This window comes from Cheilinus undulatus, linkage group 4 (genome assembly GCF_018320785.1).
Source record: "Cheilinus undulatus linkage group 4, ASM1832078v1, whole genome shotgun sequence".
In the NCBI taxonomy this organism is placed as follows: domain Eukaryota; kingdom Metazoa; phylum Chordata; class Actinopteri; order Labriformes; family Labridae; genus Cheilinus; species Cheilinus undulatus.
Genome location: NC_054868.1, coordinates 40,331,400 through 40,346,319, shown reverse-complemented (window position 1 = coordinate 40,346,319; position 14,920 = coordinate 40,331,400). Strand labels below are relative to the sequence as shown.

Sequence of the window (14,920 nt, the reverse complement as noted above, 5' to 3'; positions counted from 1 at the left end):
TATATTTGAGAGCTGTAAAACATCTGGGTGGCTCTTACCAAAAGGCCTTAGTATAAACAATTAAATCACAGCTTTATTATGATTTCATGTGAGGACCTCAGTGCAGACAAAGGCCTTGTGAGATCTTAAGTGCAACCCAGACCGGACCCCAGGTTGTGTATTAGTACCCTTGTAGACAACAACTTTCTGGGTCACAGTTTGGGAAAAGCTGACTGCTTTTTTCATTTTTTTAATATTTGATTGTTGTGGGTTTTTTAGTGGAAGCAGTCTGACCTGGAATGGTAAATATTAAATGTGTAATATTGACAGTTCAAGGTCAGGGAAGCTCCAACACAGAAGGGAGGAGGAATATGTGGACAAATAATTGTTCACATTGAGCCTTCACTTGAAAAACTCAGACACCAGATATATTCATTGCATGGATATAGAGATGAGGACCAAATCATTAGCCCCACCTGTGAAAACTTTCTGAAGTGCTGTTAAACAGAGCAAGGAATTTTTAACACAGCTTTTCGAAAACATGGAGATCTTACTTTTTTTTTTTTACTTTGCACATAGAAACAAATTTATTTCACACAACTACAGGGTCTAAATTATTAAGCAACATCTCTATAGCCAAAGAGCTCTAGTTTGGTCTCATCTGTCCAAAGGACATTTGTCCAGTATGCAGAATCTTTCTCCAGGTTGTCCTCAGCATACTTCAGTCTGGCTTGAAGGTGTCTCTTCTGCAGAAGTGAAGTTTTTCTTGATCTTCAAACTGGCAGTCCATTCCTGTGCAGGACTCTAGTGATTGTTCTCTTTAAGACTGTCATTTCTGACCTGGTTAAGTCCTTCACTAGTGTTGGCAGTTGTTCTGGGGTCTTCAGACACATCTTTGACTAGTTGTCTTTCTGGAGTCGTCGAAATCTTTCTCGTCCTACCTCTAACAGGATTGTTATGTGCTGTGTGGCTCTCTTGATGGTCCTTCCTCACTCCAGTTCTTGACACTTGGAAATGCTGTGATAACTTTGCATGCCCTTCTCCTGCCTTGTGAGCATCAACAATTCTTTTTCCCAAGTCTAAAGAGATTTCTTTTGCTTTTGCCATGACACTTTCTCCAGTGCCAGCTCAAACCCTTACTGAAGCTTTTATATTGTGTAAATGTGAAGATAGCCATCAGTTTTAACTTGATTTTACAATCATTGAGCTCTACAAAATTAGACATGATTACATAACAGTGGTTTGTGGTATGGCTCAACAAAAACGGTCAATTCTAGAGTGGGCTTATAATTTTAACCCTCGTAGTTTTTTGTTTTTTGTGGAAGAATTTTGTTTCTGTGTACAAAATAAAATAATGTAAGCATCCAGAATAAAACTAGGATGGCGGGCAAAGCTGTGTTCAAAATTCCTCGCTCTGTTTATCAGCACTTTGAAAAAACTGACATTTTCATAAGGGGGCTAATAATTTAATCTTTATCTGTATTTGTATAACAAAGGATTAGTCATTTCTATTGTGGACATTTCAGCGCAGAAATTCCACATTTTCTACCAATAAGTGTTTCTTTTAAAAGTAATCCACGCAGCCCCCACTCATGGACAAGACCTATCCACTAACAGAAATATAATAATCACAAACAAAGCCATCTTTTCAGTGATTTTATTGTTTGCAGTACTGCTGTTTTAAAACAGTAGAACATGGAAGCAGCCGCTCTATGCCTAAGGAACTCCAGCTCGACACAGACAAAATACCTCTTCAAAACGGTCTTTTCATACAAATTTCCCTTTACAAACTGCTTAAGAAAATCTTAAATTCTTCACCTACATGTACATCAGAAGAAGCTAAAGGACTTATGTACCAACTTGACTTTGTGTTTTTGAGGGTTTTACCTTAAAGGAGGAGGAGGAAAAAGGAGCGTCATGCTGCTACAAAGCCCTGATGAGGTTAAAGAGGCAGCAACTGAAGGGATTAGCCCCACTAACACCAGCCTGGGGTCAATGATGATGGGGTTAGAATAACAAAAACTACATCACTTATTTAGGGATGCACAATATCGAACAAAATTCATGTTCGGCCAAGTTAGTTTGGATAAAGGCATCTTTAAGCTGTTAGCTAGTGATCAGGCACAAAACTTCCACCCTGAACACATTCATTCCTAAAAATCCAACAGATCAAAAAACATTTCTGACTTATTTAAGGGAACAGTGTCGATTAAATTCATGCAAATCACGGATACTGCAGGGGTCACCAGTGGGGTTACATTGTCCTTTCTAAGCAGTAGCATAAAGAAGTTTTAAATGACAGAAACCTACTGCTGTTTGGTTTCATGTCTGTTGGATCTCTATTTTTACTTACAGCAGCTCTGACTGCTCAGACACACAGAGGCAAAAACAAACCTTCAAGTTTTAGGTGGACAGCTAAGGTTCTTCACACTATGTACATCAGCAGAGTTCACATCAAACAAGACATACAGACGATGAGAGGATGGAGGTGTCGGCATGTTTGGGTCAGTGGGAGCACAATCTACCATGGCAGAAACACTCAGAAGTCATGTTCTGTCAGTGTCTGCACACCCTGGTTTTTAGGGCATTAATAGAGGAAGAACATCCAAATTATTTAGAGCACTTCTTCCCAGCAACAGTGTCATTGTGTCTGAGATTATGTAGACTGCACAAATTCCTTAGGATCCTTTACATGATCAAATAATTGGAAAAACATAAATCATCACACAGTAGTAGGTGCCATAATCCCAATTCCATTCATCTATACTGTATTATTATAGTGGTTTTCAAAGCTTTTGGCATCACTAAATAAGAATGGTGCAGTTAACCATCCCATCTTCTAAAAGTCAAGACCCCCAGGAGTGGTCATATTTTCTCAGAACAGTTTTCTCGGGGCAGCTAAAAAGGTCAATCACGGCTCCTGTGGTCAGATTTGAAGTGTCTCTGGACTTGACACTAGACCTGCTGCATCAGTGTGGTCTGACTGGTTCAAATGGGAGGGTCAATAGTTAAAGCTGATGGCTCTTCACATGCTGTAGCCTCCTCCACCATGACCGTGTGAATGGTTAAGTGTGACCTTCAGTGTAAAAAGCACTTCAGAGTAGTCAGAGACTAGAAAAGTGCTTGAAAAGCTCAAGTCCATTAACCGTTTATGTCTTCAGGCCTCTCAAAGCATTAAAGTGATCAATTTTTATCTTTGGCCATAATAAAGTGAGACGTGTCTGTTTGTAAGAGGGACTCCCTAGAGCAGTGGTTCCTGAAGTGGGCTAGAACCAAGGTTAGAATAGTGTTAGATTCTTCATTATGTTTTTATATTAAGATTTTTATCACTTCTAAGTTTCAGTTAGTCTTTACTGCTGGTTTGTTTTTTTGTTAAGTGTTTTTTTTTATTAAACTTTGCTTTGATTTACTTTGGTTTTTAATTAGTTTTTCAGTAATAAGGGAAACTTGTCAGGGGTGAGACCCAAAGGAGCCTGAAAAAATAAACATCATCTAATTCTTAATACATAAGATTAGGTTATTCTTCTTGAATACAACTTCAGACCTAAAATTAAAATTGTATGACATCTTTTTCAGTCAAATCAGGCTATTTTATCCTCCCCACATTTGGATATCCATGCCAGTCTGCTGCTCCCAGAGGCTAAAACTAATAAGAATTTGTCTCTCATTTTATTTTATTTTTTAAGCACACGATACAGTTTTAGTTAGTTTTTGTAAAGCTTAGTTTTTATTTCAATTCAGTTAACAAAAATTATTTTTTACATTCTATTTGTAGTTATTTAGTTCGTTTATAGTTTACTATAGTTAACGTGGCCAGAATACCCTGGGGGGTCAAAAAGGAAAAACAATTTTTAAATGATTTAAAATAGTTTATTTGACCTAATATTGTAAATATCTGCAGGGAAAGTGGGGAAAGAAGAGTCTGTTGGTTAGTTGAGCCACCCTTTGATTCTAGAAAACCATAAACCAAATTGATCATGTGACCAAACATTTTTAAATAGGAGCACATGGAATTAGATCTAAGAACATTTTAGGTAACAAAACTGCTTTTAGCTGGTTAAAGTCTATTTTTCATGTGTATGTTTTTATGAATGTTGTGTCCGAACACTTATTGAGAATTATTGTGTAGTAAGCTACAATATGAGGTTAAACTGTTAGCATTAGTCAGCTCTAAACTTCTGGATGACATACTTTAGTTGAAATGGTGGGGGGGGGGGGGGTTAACTGAGCTAAAAGGCCAGGGTAAAATTGAGCAACTGGCTCAACCACCTCTACTCCCCTGCATTGTTGAATATTTTCTTTGTTGTGTGGGGAGAATTGCGGTGGATTTAGACTCTTTTTTTCTGTCTTGAGTTTGCCTTGATTTTTGCAAATGCGCCTGTGTGCAGCACTGACAAGTAAGGCATTCTATATAAACCCAGTTCTGCAGAATTGCAGTCAATTTTATTCTGTTAAAACTTGATTTTGGAGTTGTTAACTTTATTTTTATTGACGTTAAGCAGTAGTTTTGTTTTGTGAAAATGACAGCAAGTTTTGTTGCATTTAAACAGGATGTTTTTCCCCAAAAGGACTTAATGAAGACAACTGGCTTTTATAGTTGTACCCTTTATGTTGAATAGTAGCCCAGGTTTTAAAAATGTGTTCATTTGGAACATGATTGTGTTCCAAATTTGACATTTGTGGGTCCTACTGAGGTAAACTGATCTTTAAAGTTGTACATTTTATCTTTAAATAAACTTTTAAAAGAGTAATTTGGTTCTGAGTTTGTCTTATTTTGGCATTACATGGAGGGGGGATTTTCTGTTTTACTTCAACTTTACCCACCGGCACAATTTACCCTGACATATTTTCTTCAGTGGCTCAGTTTACCCCTGGCCAGGCAAGTTCAGGTAAGACACCACTTTATTTTCAGAGAGCCTAAAAAGATAGGCCCCTTTTACCCCACTCCCCCCATATAATATTGGTATAATTTAAAATAATAGTCATTAGCTGAGATTTATTCTGAAACAAAGGTAATCCTTCAAAAATACTTAAATTATAGGCTAGTTTGCAAACAACTATCCATGAATCTGCATGGCTGTACACAACTTCATGTGCTCTAACCAACACTACTGGAACTCTGGGGTCCCTGCCCGGTCTCTGGCACTGTTAGTTTGGGGGTCACAGGCTAGAAAGCTGTTTGTGTCTGATTATTAAACCTTTGAATGTAATAAATCATACATAATTACATGCATTGTGTAATAACGCAAAGATTTCAATGCCCAAATAAAATTTAAAGGTAAAGCTGCATTAACTTACTAGTTATAAGCCCACAGTACAGTAGATGTTAATTTAGTCAACAGGGTCATGTGACTGTATGAAGGTCACAGGTCACAAGTTGTTAACTCAACAAGTGTTTTTCATCCTCCATGCACCTTAAAGTCAGTAAAGTTGTGCCATAAATCCCTTCTTTGGTTGATTTTGTCAACCCACTGTCCGTTTACATGCCAACACCTTAAATGAATGCTAAGTTTAATAGTTCATTTGCATGATGATTGGCTGTTGTCAGAGAAATACTAGTAGTAGTTAGAGTTAGTTAACACTGCAGGTCACTAGGTCAGCAGGAAGTACTTGTATTATGGACTTACTGTCAGCAGTAAAGCAGGAAGAGTTCACAATGATGAGTGATGAACTAATCACAGCCACAGGCAGAGTGGGATAATAAATTAAAGAAATTATTCACATTAACATGACATAATTATGATATTTTCAGTTCATTCCCTTTCCTCACATCCTCCATTAATAAATACAAACATATATACAGTCCACATACTCTTAGAAAATATCTTGAATCCTCCGTCTCTGAAAACCAGTTGAATGAGAATGAGAGAAAACATGGACGCAGCGTCTCTGGCTCAGTTTACAGCAACAGGTGGAGATGGATCCTCCTCTTCTTCTGTGTTGTGATACTCGTGTTAAGGGAAGAGCCGGGAGGGATGACTTGTGAGAGAAACAACTAAAACGGCTCCATCAGCTCCTCATCAGGGAGATGACTGGGAGACGGAGGAGTAGTGGATCTGGGAGGAGTAGACGGAGGTGAAGGAAACAGCATTGGATGGATAGAGGAAGGTGAGGAAGGTTCCTGTTTGACTGGGGAGGAGAGGGGGAAGAAAACAAGAGGTTGGAAGGGAGACATCGGGGAGGGGGAGGTTGGTTTTGTGGGAGAGGAGGATGGGGATGTCTCCTCTTTGATAGGAGAGGATAGGGCTTGCTTGGTTGGAGAAGTTGGAGGAGAGGCTGACTTTGAGGGAGAAAGTGGGGGAGTGGGGGAGGGCGATTTGGTGGGAGAAAGTGGGGGAGACGGAGAGGTTGATTTGATGGGAGATGGAGGAGGAAGATAAGATTGATTTGGAGGAGGAGAAGCTGGCTGGTTCAGAGAAGAGGGAGAGAGAGGAGCTGGTTTACAAGAAGACAGAGAATCTAGTTTGGTGGGAGAAGAGGGAGGAGATGCTTTTGTGGGAGAAGGAGACACTGGGATGTCGAGAGGAGGAGATGCTTGTTTCATGGGAGGAGAGGGGGGAGGAGGAGAGGCTGACTTTGAAGGAGAAGAGGGAGGAGATGCTTTTGAGGGAGAAGAAGATGCTTGTTCTGTAGGAGAAGGAGCTGATTTGCAGGGAGAGAAGGTAGGAGAAGGAGAGGCTTGGTTGTCAAGAGAAGGAGATACCTCTTCCTTGATGGAAGGAGAGGGAGGGGGAGAAGCTTGTTTTGGAGAAGGAGCTGATTTGGAGGGAGAGAAGGTAGGAGAAGGAGAGGCTTGGTTATCAAAAGAAGGAGATGCTTCTTTCATGGAAGGAGAGGGAGGGGGAGGGGGAGAAGCTTGTTTTGGAGGAGAAGAGGGAGGGCTAGGAGCTGACATGAAGGGAGAGAAGCTGGGAGAAGGAGAGGCTTGGTTATCAAGAGGAGATGCATCCGTTATAGGGGGAGAAGCTGGTTTTATAGGAGAGGAGGTGGTTTGGGCTCCTTTAGTAGGAGATGATGAAAGAGGACTGGAGGCTGTTGTAGTGGGAGTTGAAGGTGAAGGAGGTCCAAGTGATAAGTATGGAGTGGAGGAGGGTGATGTTTTTAGTTCAGGAGGAGTGGAAACAGACAAGGAGGTGATGGGGGGAGTCTCAGCAGAGGGTGAAGGGGAGAGCTGAACTGAATCAGATGGAGGCGCTGCTGTCTTCACAGTCTCTGGTGCGTCTAGAGGAGCAGACTTGTTGGCAGGTTTTGGTTCTTTGGAGCATGGTGCTGGTTTGGTCGGTGACTTTGCTGAAGGGGCTGGGGGGACTTTCTTGGTGGCTGATGACGGCTTGTTTTTGGGTCCTTGACGGTGACCGTTGGTGAGCTGGAGGGTCTCCTTATCTAGAGCTGTGTTCTGGAAAAACAGACGGACAGAAAGACCATCAGCTCTATCATCTTAAGGTCTTGGGCTGACATTTAAATCAGAAAAAAGGGAAACATTGTTGGTCAGTTTATTGAATTTATGACACCTTATTTAAAGGTTAAAACATGTGGATGGGAGTTTTATCATTAGGGATTAGTTAAATGTCATTTTATTTCTACAACCATCAAATATTGCAAGCAAACTCCGGTACACACTTGAAATTTTCTAAAAAACTTTTTGATCCCTTGATCAGGCAAACACTTTGCCAAAACTGGCAGGCAATCTTAAAAAGGGAGTGGCTATTACCTTAGGATGCACGGTATTAGATTGTTGCCAATATGCAGGTATTTACAGATTTATTTTAGCCGATACCTATACATCCACATGGATATTTAAATGTATTTCAGACTTTGAATCAGACTTAAGAGTGTAAGGAATGATGATAAATAAAGAAAAAAATAACTAAGTATCAGCTTCCTTTAAAGGATCTGGCTGCAGACCTCTACAATGGGGCAACCTCACCGTGGGGTGGAAAGTGCCAGACATTACCCAAGCCATAACCAGATCCATGTATTGATGTCAGAGGTTACGGTAAGTAGCTTTTTTTCACAAAAGCAGAATTTTACAAGTAAAAATCTAAAATTTATTGAGGGGGATAAGTAAGGGTTAGTGTTAGGCCTCAAACCCTAAAGGTTAAGGTCAGGGTAAGGGGGAGGGCGACAGAATTCAAAATAACACAACACAACCTAAGGATAAACCAAAGAGTTTTCGGGTTAGGCACCCAAGCCCTAAAGGTTAGGGTAAGGGGGATAAAATTAAAAACAACACAAACAAAGGAAAAACCCAACAAGGGTTGGTAAGTCACTCTCTGTCTCACAGTTGAGGTCGCCCCATTAAAGACATCTGCAGCAGATGAGCCCAAAATGCCCCACCATAGAGGTCTGCACTCAGATGCCTCTCACTTCCTGACCAAAAATGCACATTACAAAATTTTACCTAAATCTAAAAAAAGTGATTCATAATGAACTGTCAATTAATGATTTTAAAAGGGCTGACATCCTCCAGTAGGTTGGTCCATTAGCTTAGGTAGTTTCAGAATCTTATTGGTATCCAGGTAGAGAAAGGTAGATAAAGGCAGTGCCGTTGATGTGATTTTCTCATTGTGTAACAGCAGTTATCATCTAATTAACCTCGAAACACATCAACAAGTAAAGAGGTGGTATATGATCCATCCTCTTAACACAGCTAGTATCACTGCTTTCTGTTTAACTCCGCTGTCAGCAAATACATTTCATTAAGTCCCTTTATCAGCTCATTAAAACGCACACATTAATGTGAGTGTTCAAAACAGACAGAGAGCAGAGGGAGACAGTGATGTCTCCTGGTCCCTAAAAGCTTTCCTTTATGTCCTAATATGCAAATTTATTTTCTGTGCACCTCTGTAAATATTTACTGCATGCTGTCTGGACATCATTATGATCCGAAATTTCACAGCATGGGAACAAGCAAGTTTGTTAATTATTATTGTCTTAAAAAAAGAAGTTGAGAAACCATACACTTGTTCCTTTTCTTCGAAATCACACTGTGTTCATCTAAACTTAACACAAAAAAGTAGGACTTATTTCCTCCCCCCAATGACCAAACAATACAGCAGTGCGTAGGAATAATTACTGCAAATTTTTGTTTTTCTTTGGTTGACTAAAGGCCTAGATTTTAAAGTCGAATCGTCTGCAATACGATAAGGGTACAAGTTGTTTCTCATGTAAGAAAGCCTGCCCATTTTAACAAACAGGTTGCATAATGAAGTACTAGTACCCAAACATTAGTAATAAAGGAGTTTTTGCAAGACAGTGTGTTTGCTTGCAATTTTCGATGGACACATACCCTCCTGCACAACTGTCATATGAGATATACTGTATGTACCAAGTATTTCTCTATATTGATTCCTACAACCAATGACTGTTGACTCAGTTTTCTATCCTGTTGATGGTCTCTACAAATGAACAACAAACACAATGAAACAAGCTAATGAAGATGGACATAAACAACTGAGAGATGATTCAACAAAAGGACGTTGGCACAACACAAAGACCCCACAAGAAGGAAAAAAATAAATCAGCGCTTTTCTAAGTGCAGAAAAAGGGCAAATGAGAAAGTAGACTTTTACTTTTTCATTCATGCATGCTGTGTTTCTCTATAAAGGAAGCCTAAGATGTGATCTAAACATGGGACACTGAATAATAAACGTCACGTTTCTCATTTGCCCCTGTGCCGAGTCTCAGCAGCAGAAGAGATGAGGCTGAGCGTCATGTGTTAGTACATACCATGGTCTTGCAGCTAAATCAGAGAGGGGCGAAATGCAGGGAGAGGGGAGAAGCAAAAAAAGGGACAGAGACTAGTCTTACTTACAGCGTCACAAATAAAATAATGTCAACACAACAAGCATGACGGCAAGTGGACAAGTTGTTGTTCCAGCTCAGTGCTAATCTAATTTTTCAGATAATTAGACATAATCCAAATCAAATCATCTCTTTGATTCCAGAGCACTGAGTGGGAACAGTGACAGTAAAACTTGGTGACTTATTCAGGCAAAAACACGTTAGTGGATGCTATGTTATATTTAGATTAGAAGGTATGATATCAATGAATCAGCACTATAAAACTGCCAACTTTCCATACATTTCTTATTACTCCCAAAACATAGGACTTACAAATATAGTTGAACTAATACTGTCACTGTTGATTTACCATATATTTAATCATCCCATCATATATTTAATCATCCCATCACATGGCAGCAACCATGCATCAGTGCATGAAGGCCAAAACAATCTGCTGTTTAAACCGAGTGACAGAAAGGTGATTATACTGACTCTGAACATGGCCTGGTGGGTTTTTCAGTTATTTATTCTGACTATTTGGATGTTGCAGCAGACATCAAAACTCATTTGACCAGACAACAGTCGTACTTGTCTGAATTAAACAATACATTTCTTTTTAAGTAGGCAAGAATCCATGACTGTGACTGTAGCCTCCTGCCATCCAGTCATCAGTAGAGTCGTGTTCTGTCTTTATGGTGGAGAGGGTGACCTCAAATTTCTACATCCAAAGGCTGTGCAGTGACCCACCAAAAAATAATACAGCAGAGCAAATCTCTCCCTCTGTAGTCAACAGAAGCAAACCCACTGCCCTGGCTCAAGTCTGGTACATCCCTGAAGCACCATTCCAGTCTGCTTTGTTGGAGATCCACTGCAGGTCTACTTTTGACGCTGGCCACTGCCACGTCAATCCATGCAGAGCAGATCAATCCAAACAGCTGGAAAAATGTGCAAAGTATCTGGTCAACTTCAAAACACAACACAATACACAAACTCCCAATAATTAGTCAGCACTGTATCAACATTACGTCTCATTGCAGCACAAGCAAAAGGTCATTGAGGGGTCAGTGAGTTACAGGGCTACAACAATGCTATTGATATGGAAAAGTTAACTTTTGAGGTTAAACGCCACAGAATTTTACATGAAACTGCAGATACTTTCCAAATTGACTCCAAGTTTTGTCATGATTGAGGTTGAACCTCCATCAAGTCCAGTTGCAAAACAATCTGCTGTTGACATATTATTCCTGAACTGGCTGTTCTCTGTGATCTCCGCCCTTTTTGTCTCAAGCTGAGCTGGGTGGTGCTGCATTATGCATCAATCTAGACACGCTTCCAGTTCTTGAGGTTGCTCGCCTTTAGTCGGAGCAAAACTGCTGCGCTGTGCAGCTTGTGTATGTGGAAATTATGGGTGAGTGTTGCAGGGTGGAGCACCCACATGTGGCTGTAATTTATACTGTAGAAATAAATGTCACTTTATATACAGTAGCAACTAAACTGATTTGGGGACCTGAAAAAATATCTCGACCAACCTATGGGTTCCGGCCCAGGCTTTGGGAATGAGTGCTATAGATTGTTTTGCATGAAATTCCTATTATATCAGCAGAATGTGAAATACTCAGACCAGCCTGTCCAGAGCCAACAACCATAGCATGTTTCAAGTCACTAGAATCACCTTTCATTCCCATTCTGATACTCGGTTTGAATTTCAGCACGTTGTCTTGATCACATCTACATGCCTGAAAGCATTAAATGCTGCCATGTGTTTTACAGATCAGGGTTTCTGCCTGCAACTGAACAGATATAGCTAATAAAATTATCTGTAAGGGTATATATTGTATCAGTAACCCCTCAAACACCATGCTGCTGCTGCCAACAAATCACATATACCTAGCCTGTAATAAAACTTAGTTTCTTGTTATAGTTAGTTTATTATTACTGATCTAAGCCACTAAGATCTACTTTTTGAAACTACAAACATAAAAAATAAAAATTTTATGCTGTACAATTTCAGTTATTATCAAATTTATCTTAAAAACTTCCTTGTTTTTTTTTTTAAACTATTTGCAGCTGATCAACTATTTAGAGAAAAATGTGTCACTTGCTCCTGACTGAATAATATTTGCTCTAATGGACCATTAGTTTAAGAAAAAAGACCCTTTTCATATAGTAAACATTGCATTATGTACCTATTTTTACAGATGTATTATTTCCAGTATCTTAATGGACTGGCTCTGTGAGTCAAAGGCATTTAATAACTGTAACAGGAAATCTTCTATTAGAGGCAATACTGCATGACTGGTTTGCATCTATCCCTGCAAATCAAGAAAACTCTGCAAGCACAATTCTCCATCTTCTCCACAAGGTGGCACCAGAGTACCATTAACATTAACCACACTGCAGACAGCAGCTTTGTGGAGAATTGTAGAGGATTTTAAGGAGTTATTTTTTCCAGCTGGAAACAGCAAAATACTGGAGGTCTGGCACTGGCTTCAATAAGTGCTGTTAACATGCTAAAAAAAAACCCTGATGACAGTTTGATTTAACAAACACATCTTTCAAACATAAGATGATCTTTGCACACATTGTGGAGAAAGTTTGTGTTTGATAAAAATGGAATGAAAGGTAAGAGAAGGAGCAGAGCAACAAGGGTGAATCCAGGACAGAGTGCAAGCTGGGAAAGCATTAGTGAAGCTCATATCAGTTGGTTATTGTGAGCAGGTACTGCAGCTGGTGGCCAGAGAAGAGGGCAGGGGGCCTGAGAAAGAAACAGGAAGGAAGGGGAAGGGAGGGAAAGCTAAGGGGGGAGGTAAAAGTAGAGTGAAGGGAAGGGCGATGGCTGGAAAGGAAGAAGGCCAGCAGGATGGAGGGGGGGTGGATGAAGTACCAGGCTCTCAGCTCCAGGCGTCCCCTGTGGTCCTGGGTCGAGTGTGAGGGAGGGGTGAGGAGGAGGATGGAGGAAGAGGATGGAGAAGAGGTGGTGGTGGTGGTGGTGGAGGAGGGGCCGAGGCCCCAAGCTTACACCTCAAACTGTCAAATGAGATTTACAACAACAAAAAAATGAGGCTCTTTGCAGGAGAGATCAAATCAGATTTCTCAGGAGACAAGCCCTCCCTTTTCCTGCTTCCAGTTCACACAGACAGACTGAAGAGAGGGGGCTGATGGGTAGAGTGACCTGATGACATGAGGCGTGGAGAGGCAAACTGTACAACAGGAAATGATGCAAGAGAGGCTTGAGGCTGACAGAAAGGAAGGATGTGACAACAAAGGTAATGGCTAAATTCAAAACTCTGCCCTCACAGGCCACATTTTCACGGAAACGGTCCAGTGAAAACTGAACTGTTTTTCATTTTCAGTTTCGAAAAGTTCTGCTTTTAGATAAAGATGTCAATTGCCATGCGCATGGATCTGCAAACATCTCTAAAAGGCTGGGATACAGGCCAGACCAGCAGTTGGCATTGTAACTTACAACTGAAACACTCGCTTCCTTCTTCATAGCAGTGAGGTTTAATAAACAAAAATGACTAACGCATAAATGTTTGTGTAAATGCTTGCTACTCAAGGTAGCAGGCTACTCCCTGCCTGTATTAACGCTGATGCACTATGCTGCTTTTGCTGCTGGCAAAGCTTTACCTCCTCCATCCCAACCTCCTCTTACATAGCATAAAGCTTCTTGCACCCTCATATTCAGATTTTGCTACTATGAATTGGTGCCGAAGCGCCTTTTTTTTTTTTTTTTTTTTTTTTTTTTTTGTGCATTCACAATGACCAAGGCAAACCAGAATTTGGCATCGAGTGTACTCAGATCTGGGACTAGGCCCCTTGTGTGAAAGCACACTAAGACTTGAAGACTTTGAGGCACATTACTGGTAAAGGTCAGAGGTGAGCTAGTGTCAAATCATTGAGGGCACTGTTGCAGCCTTTACAAAACAACATTAGGGCCTGTGTCTACAGCCACAGTTTTTCCACCAGCAGCACTTATTTTATATGCAAACCAATGTAGCCCATCTTTTCAGCACTCAGCATTTTGACTGCTCAAACGTCCTCTGCATTAGCCAATTTTTTTAAATTTTTTTTGTAGCTAAATACTGTTAATGTCACTTCTCTTTCTTTTATCAATCAAAATTGTTGAATCCCAAGGTTGGGACTGTGCCAATAACTTCTGCCTCCTGCTGATCTTTCCATCTCTAAAATCTCATCATACATGTTAACACCAGCATGAGTTGTTTTTCTCTGTAACCTCTTTGGGCAAAATAATTTGGGCATGTGATTCATAAAAAGTGAATTATAGAGGGCTCAATTCTCTGTATTTGGGTCAGACATTCCCCTCCATGCAGTAAATGTTTGGAAAAGAGCCTGACATGTCCAAGCTGTTCAACACACCTCTGTGATTACTATCAAATCCATGTCAGATCTTCAGTTCCTGATATTAAAAGAGGTCACTGAGATTTTACAACCTCATGAAGGGCACAAGATTACTTTGTAAATTCCTGACAGTAAATCTGCAGCAAATATAATGATAAGTACCAAATCATCAGTGTTTGGTGATTCTTAGAGCTTACCATGATGACCGACACCCCAGCTGTGGTGTTGTTGTGCTTTGGCGCAGTGTCAAAGTGTGTCTTCAGTTTACCTGTGACATCCATCTTCATGTTGTTGTCAATAACAGCGTCATCCTAACACAAACACAAACGCACAAAGACGTGCAATGAGGTGAAGCGGTACGATGGTTTTGCACACAAAAATCACCTATGAGTACAGGTTATGACAAAACACCAAACTGGAAGGGTATGTGCAAACAAAAACATGCTATAATAGACAAAACAATGCTGTGGGATACCGTGACCCAAGGGTGAGAGAGGATGTCCTGTGCTGTGTAGCGGGCCTCAGCGTTGACTGTCAGCATCTTTCCAATCAGCTCCTGTTACGCAACAGTGAAGGAGCACATCAACGTTAACCACTGTTTTTACTCTGCTTCAGCTGCATTTCTCTATCAATGTGACCTTACTTGAAGAATTACAGCAGAGAGGATTAGCCCGTAATATAAAATAAAGGCTGTATTATTTCTGTGCAAACTTCTGTTCTCCCAGTCAGCAGTTTTTTGTTTGTTTAACATATATCAATAGTTTGCTTTAGTACACTCCAAAGCAATACAATT

General features: G+C 40.3%; 1 protein-coding gene across 4 annotated transcripts in view; it reads right to left on the bottom strand.

Moving 5' to 3' along the window:
- Positions 1-1,634: 1,634 nt before the first annotated feature.
- dclk2a (doublecortin-like kinase 2a) overlaps positions 1,635-14,920 on the bottom strand; it is a 71,276-nt gene continuing 57,990 nt past the window's right edge. For 2 of the 4 annotated variants that reach the window (XM_041784599.1, XM_041784600.1), the window contains exons 15-17: positions 14,603-14,683; positions 14,325-14,438; positions 1,635-7,375 (exon numbers count right to left, since the gene is read on the bottom strand). In XM_041784599.1, the coding sequence (XP_041640533.1) occupies positions 5,975-7,375; positions 14,325-14,438; positions 14,603-14,683 (1,596 nt within the window). In that variant the 3' untranslated portion in view covers positions 1,635-5,974. Of the gene's footprint in view, positions 7,376-9,708; positions 9,722-12,660; positions 12,793-14,324; positions 14,439-14,602; positions 14,684-14,920 lie in introns of those variants that run through there. The other 2 variants (XM_041784601.1, XM_041784602.1) reach the window with 2 other exon arrangements.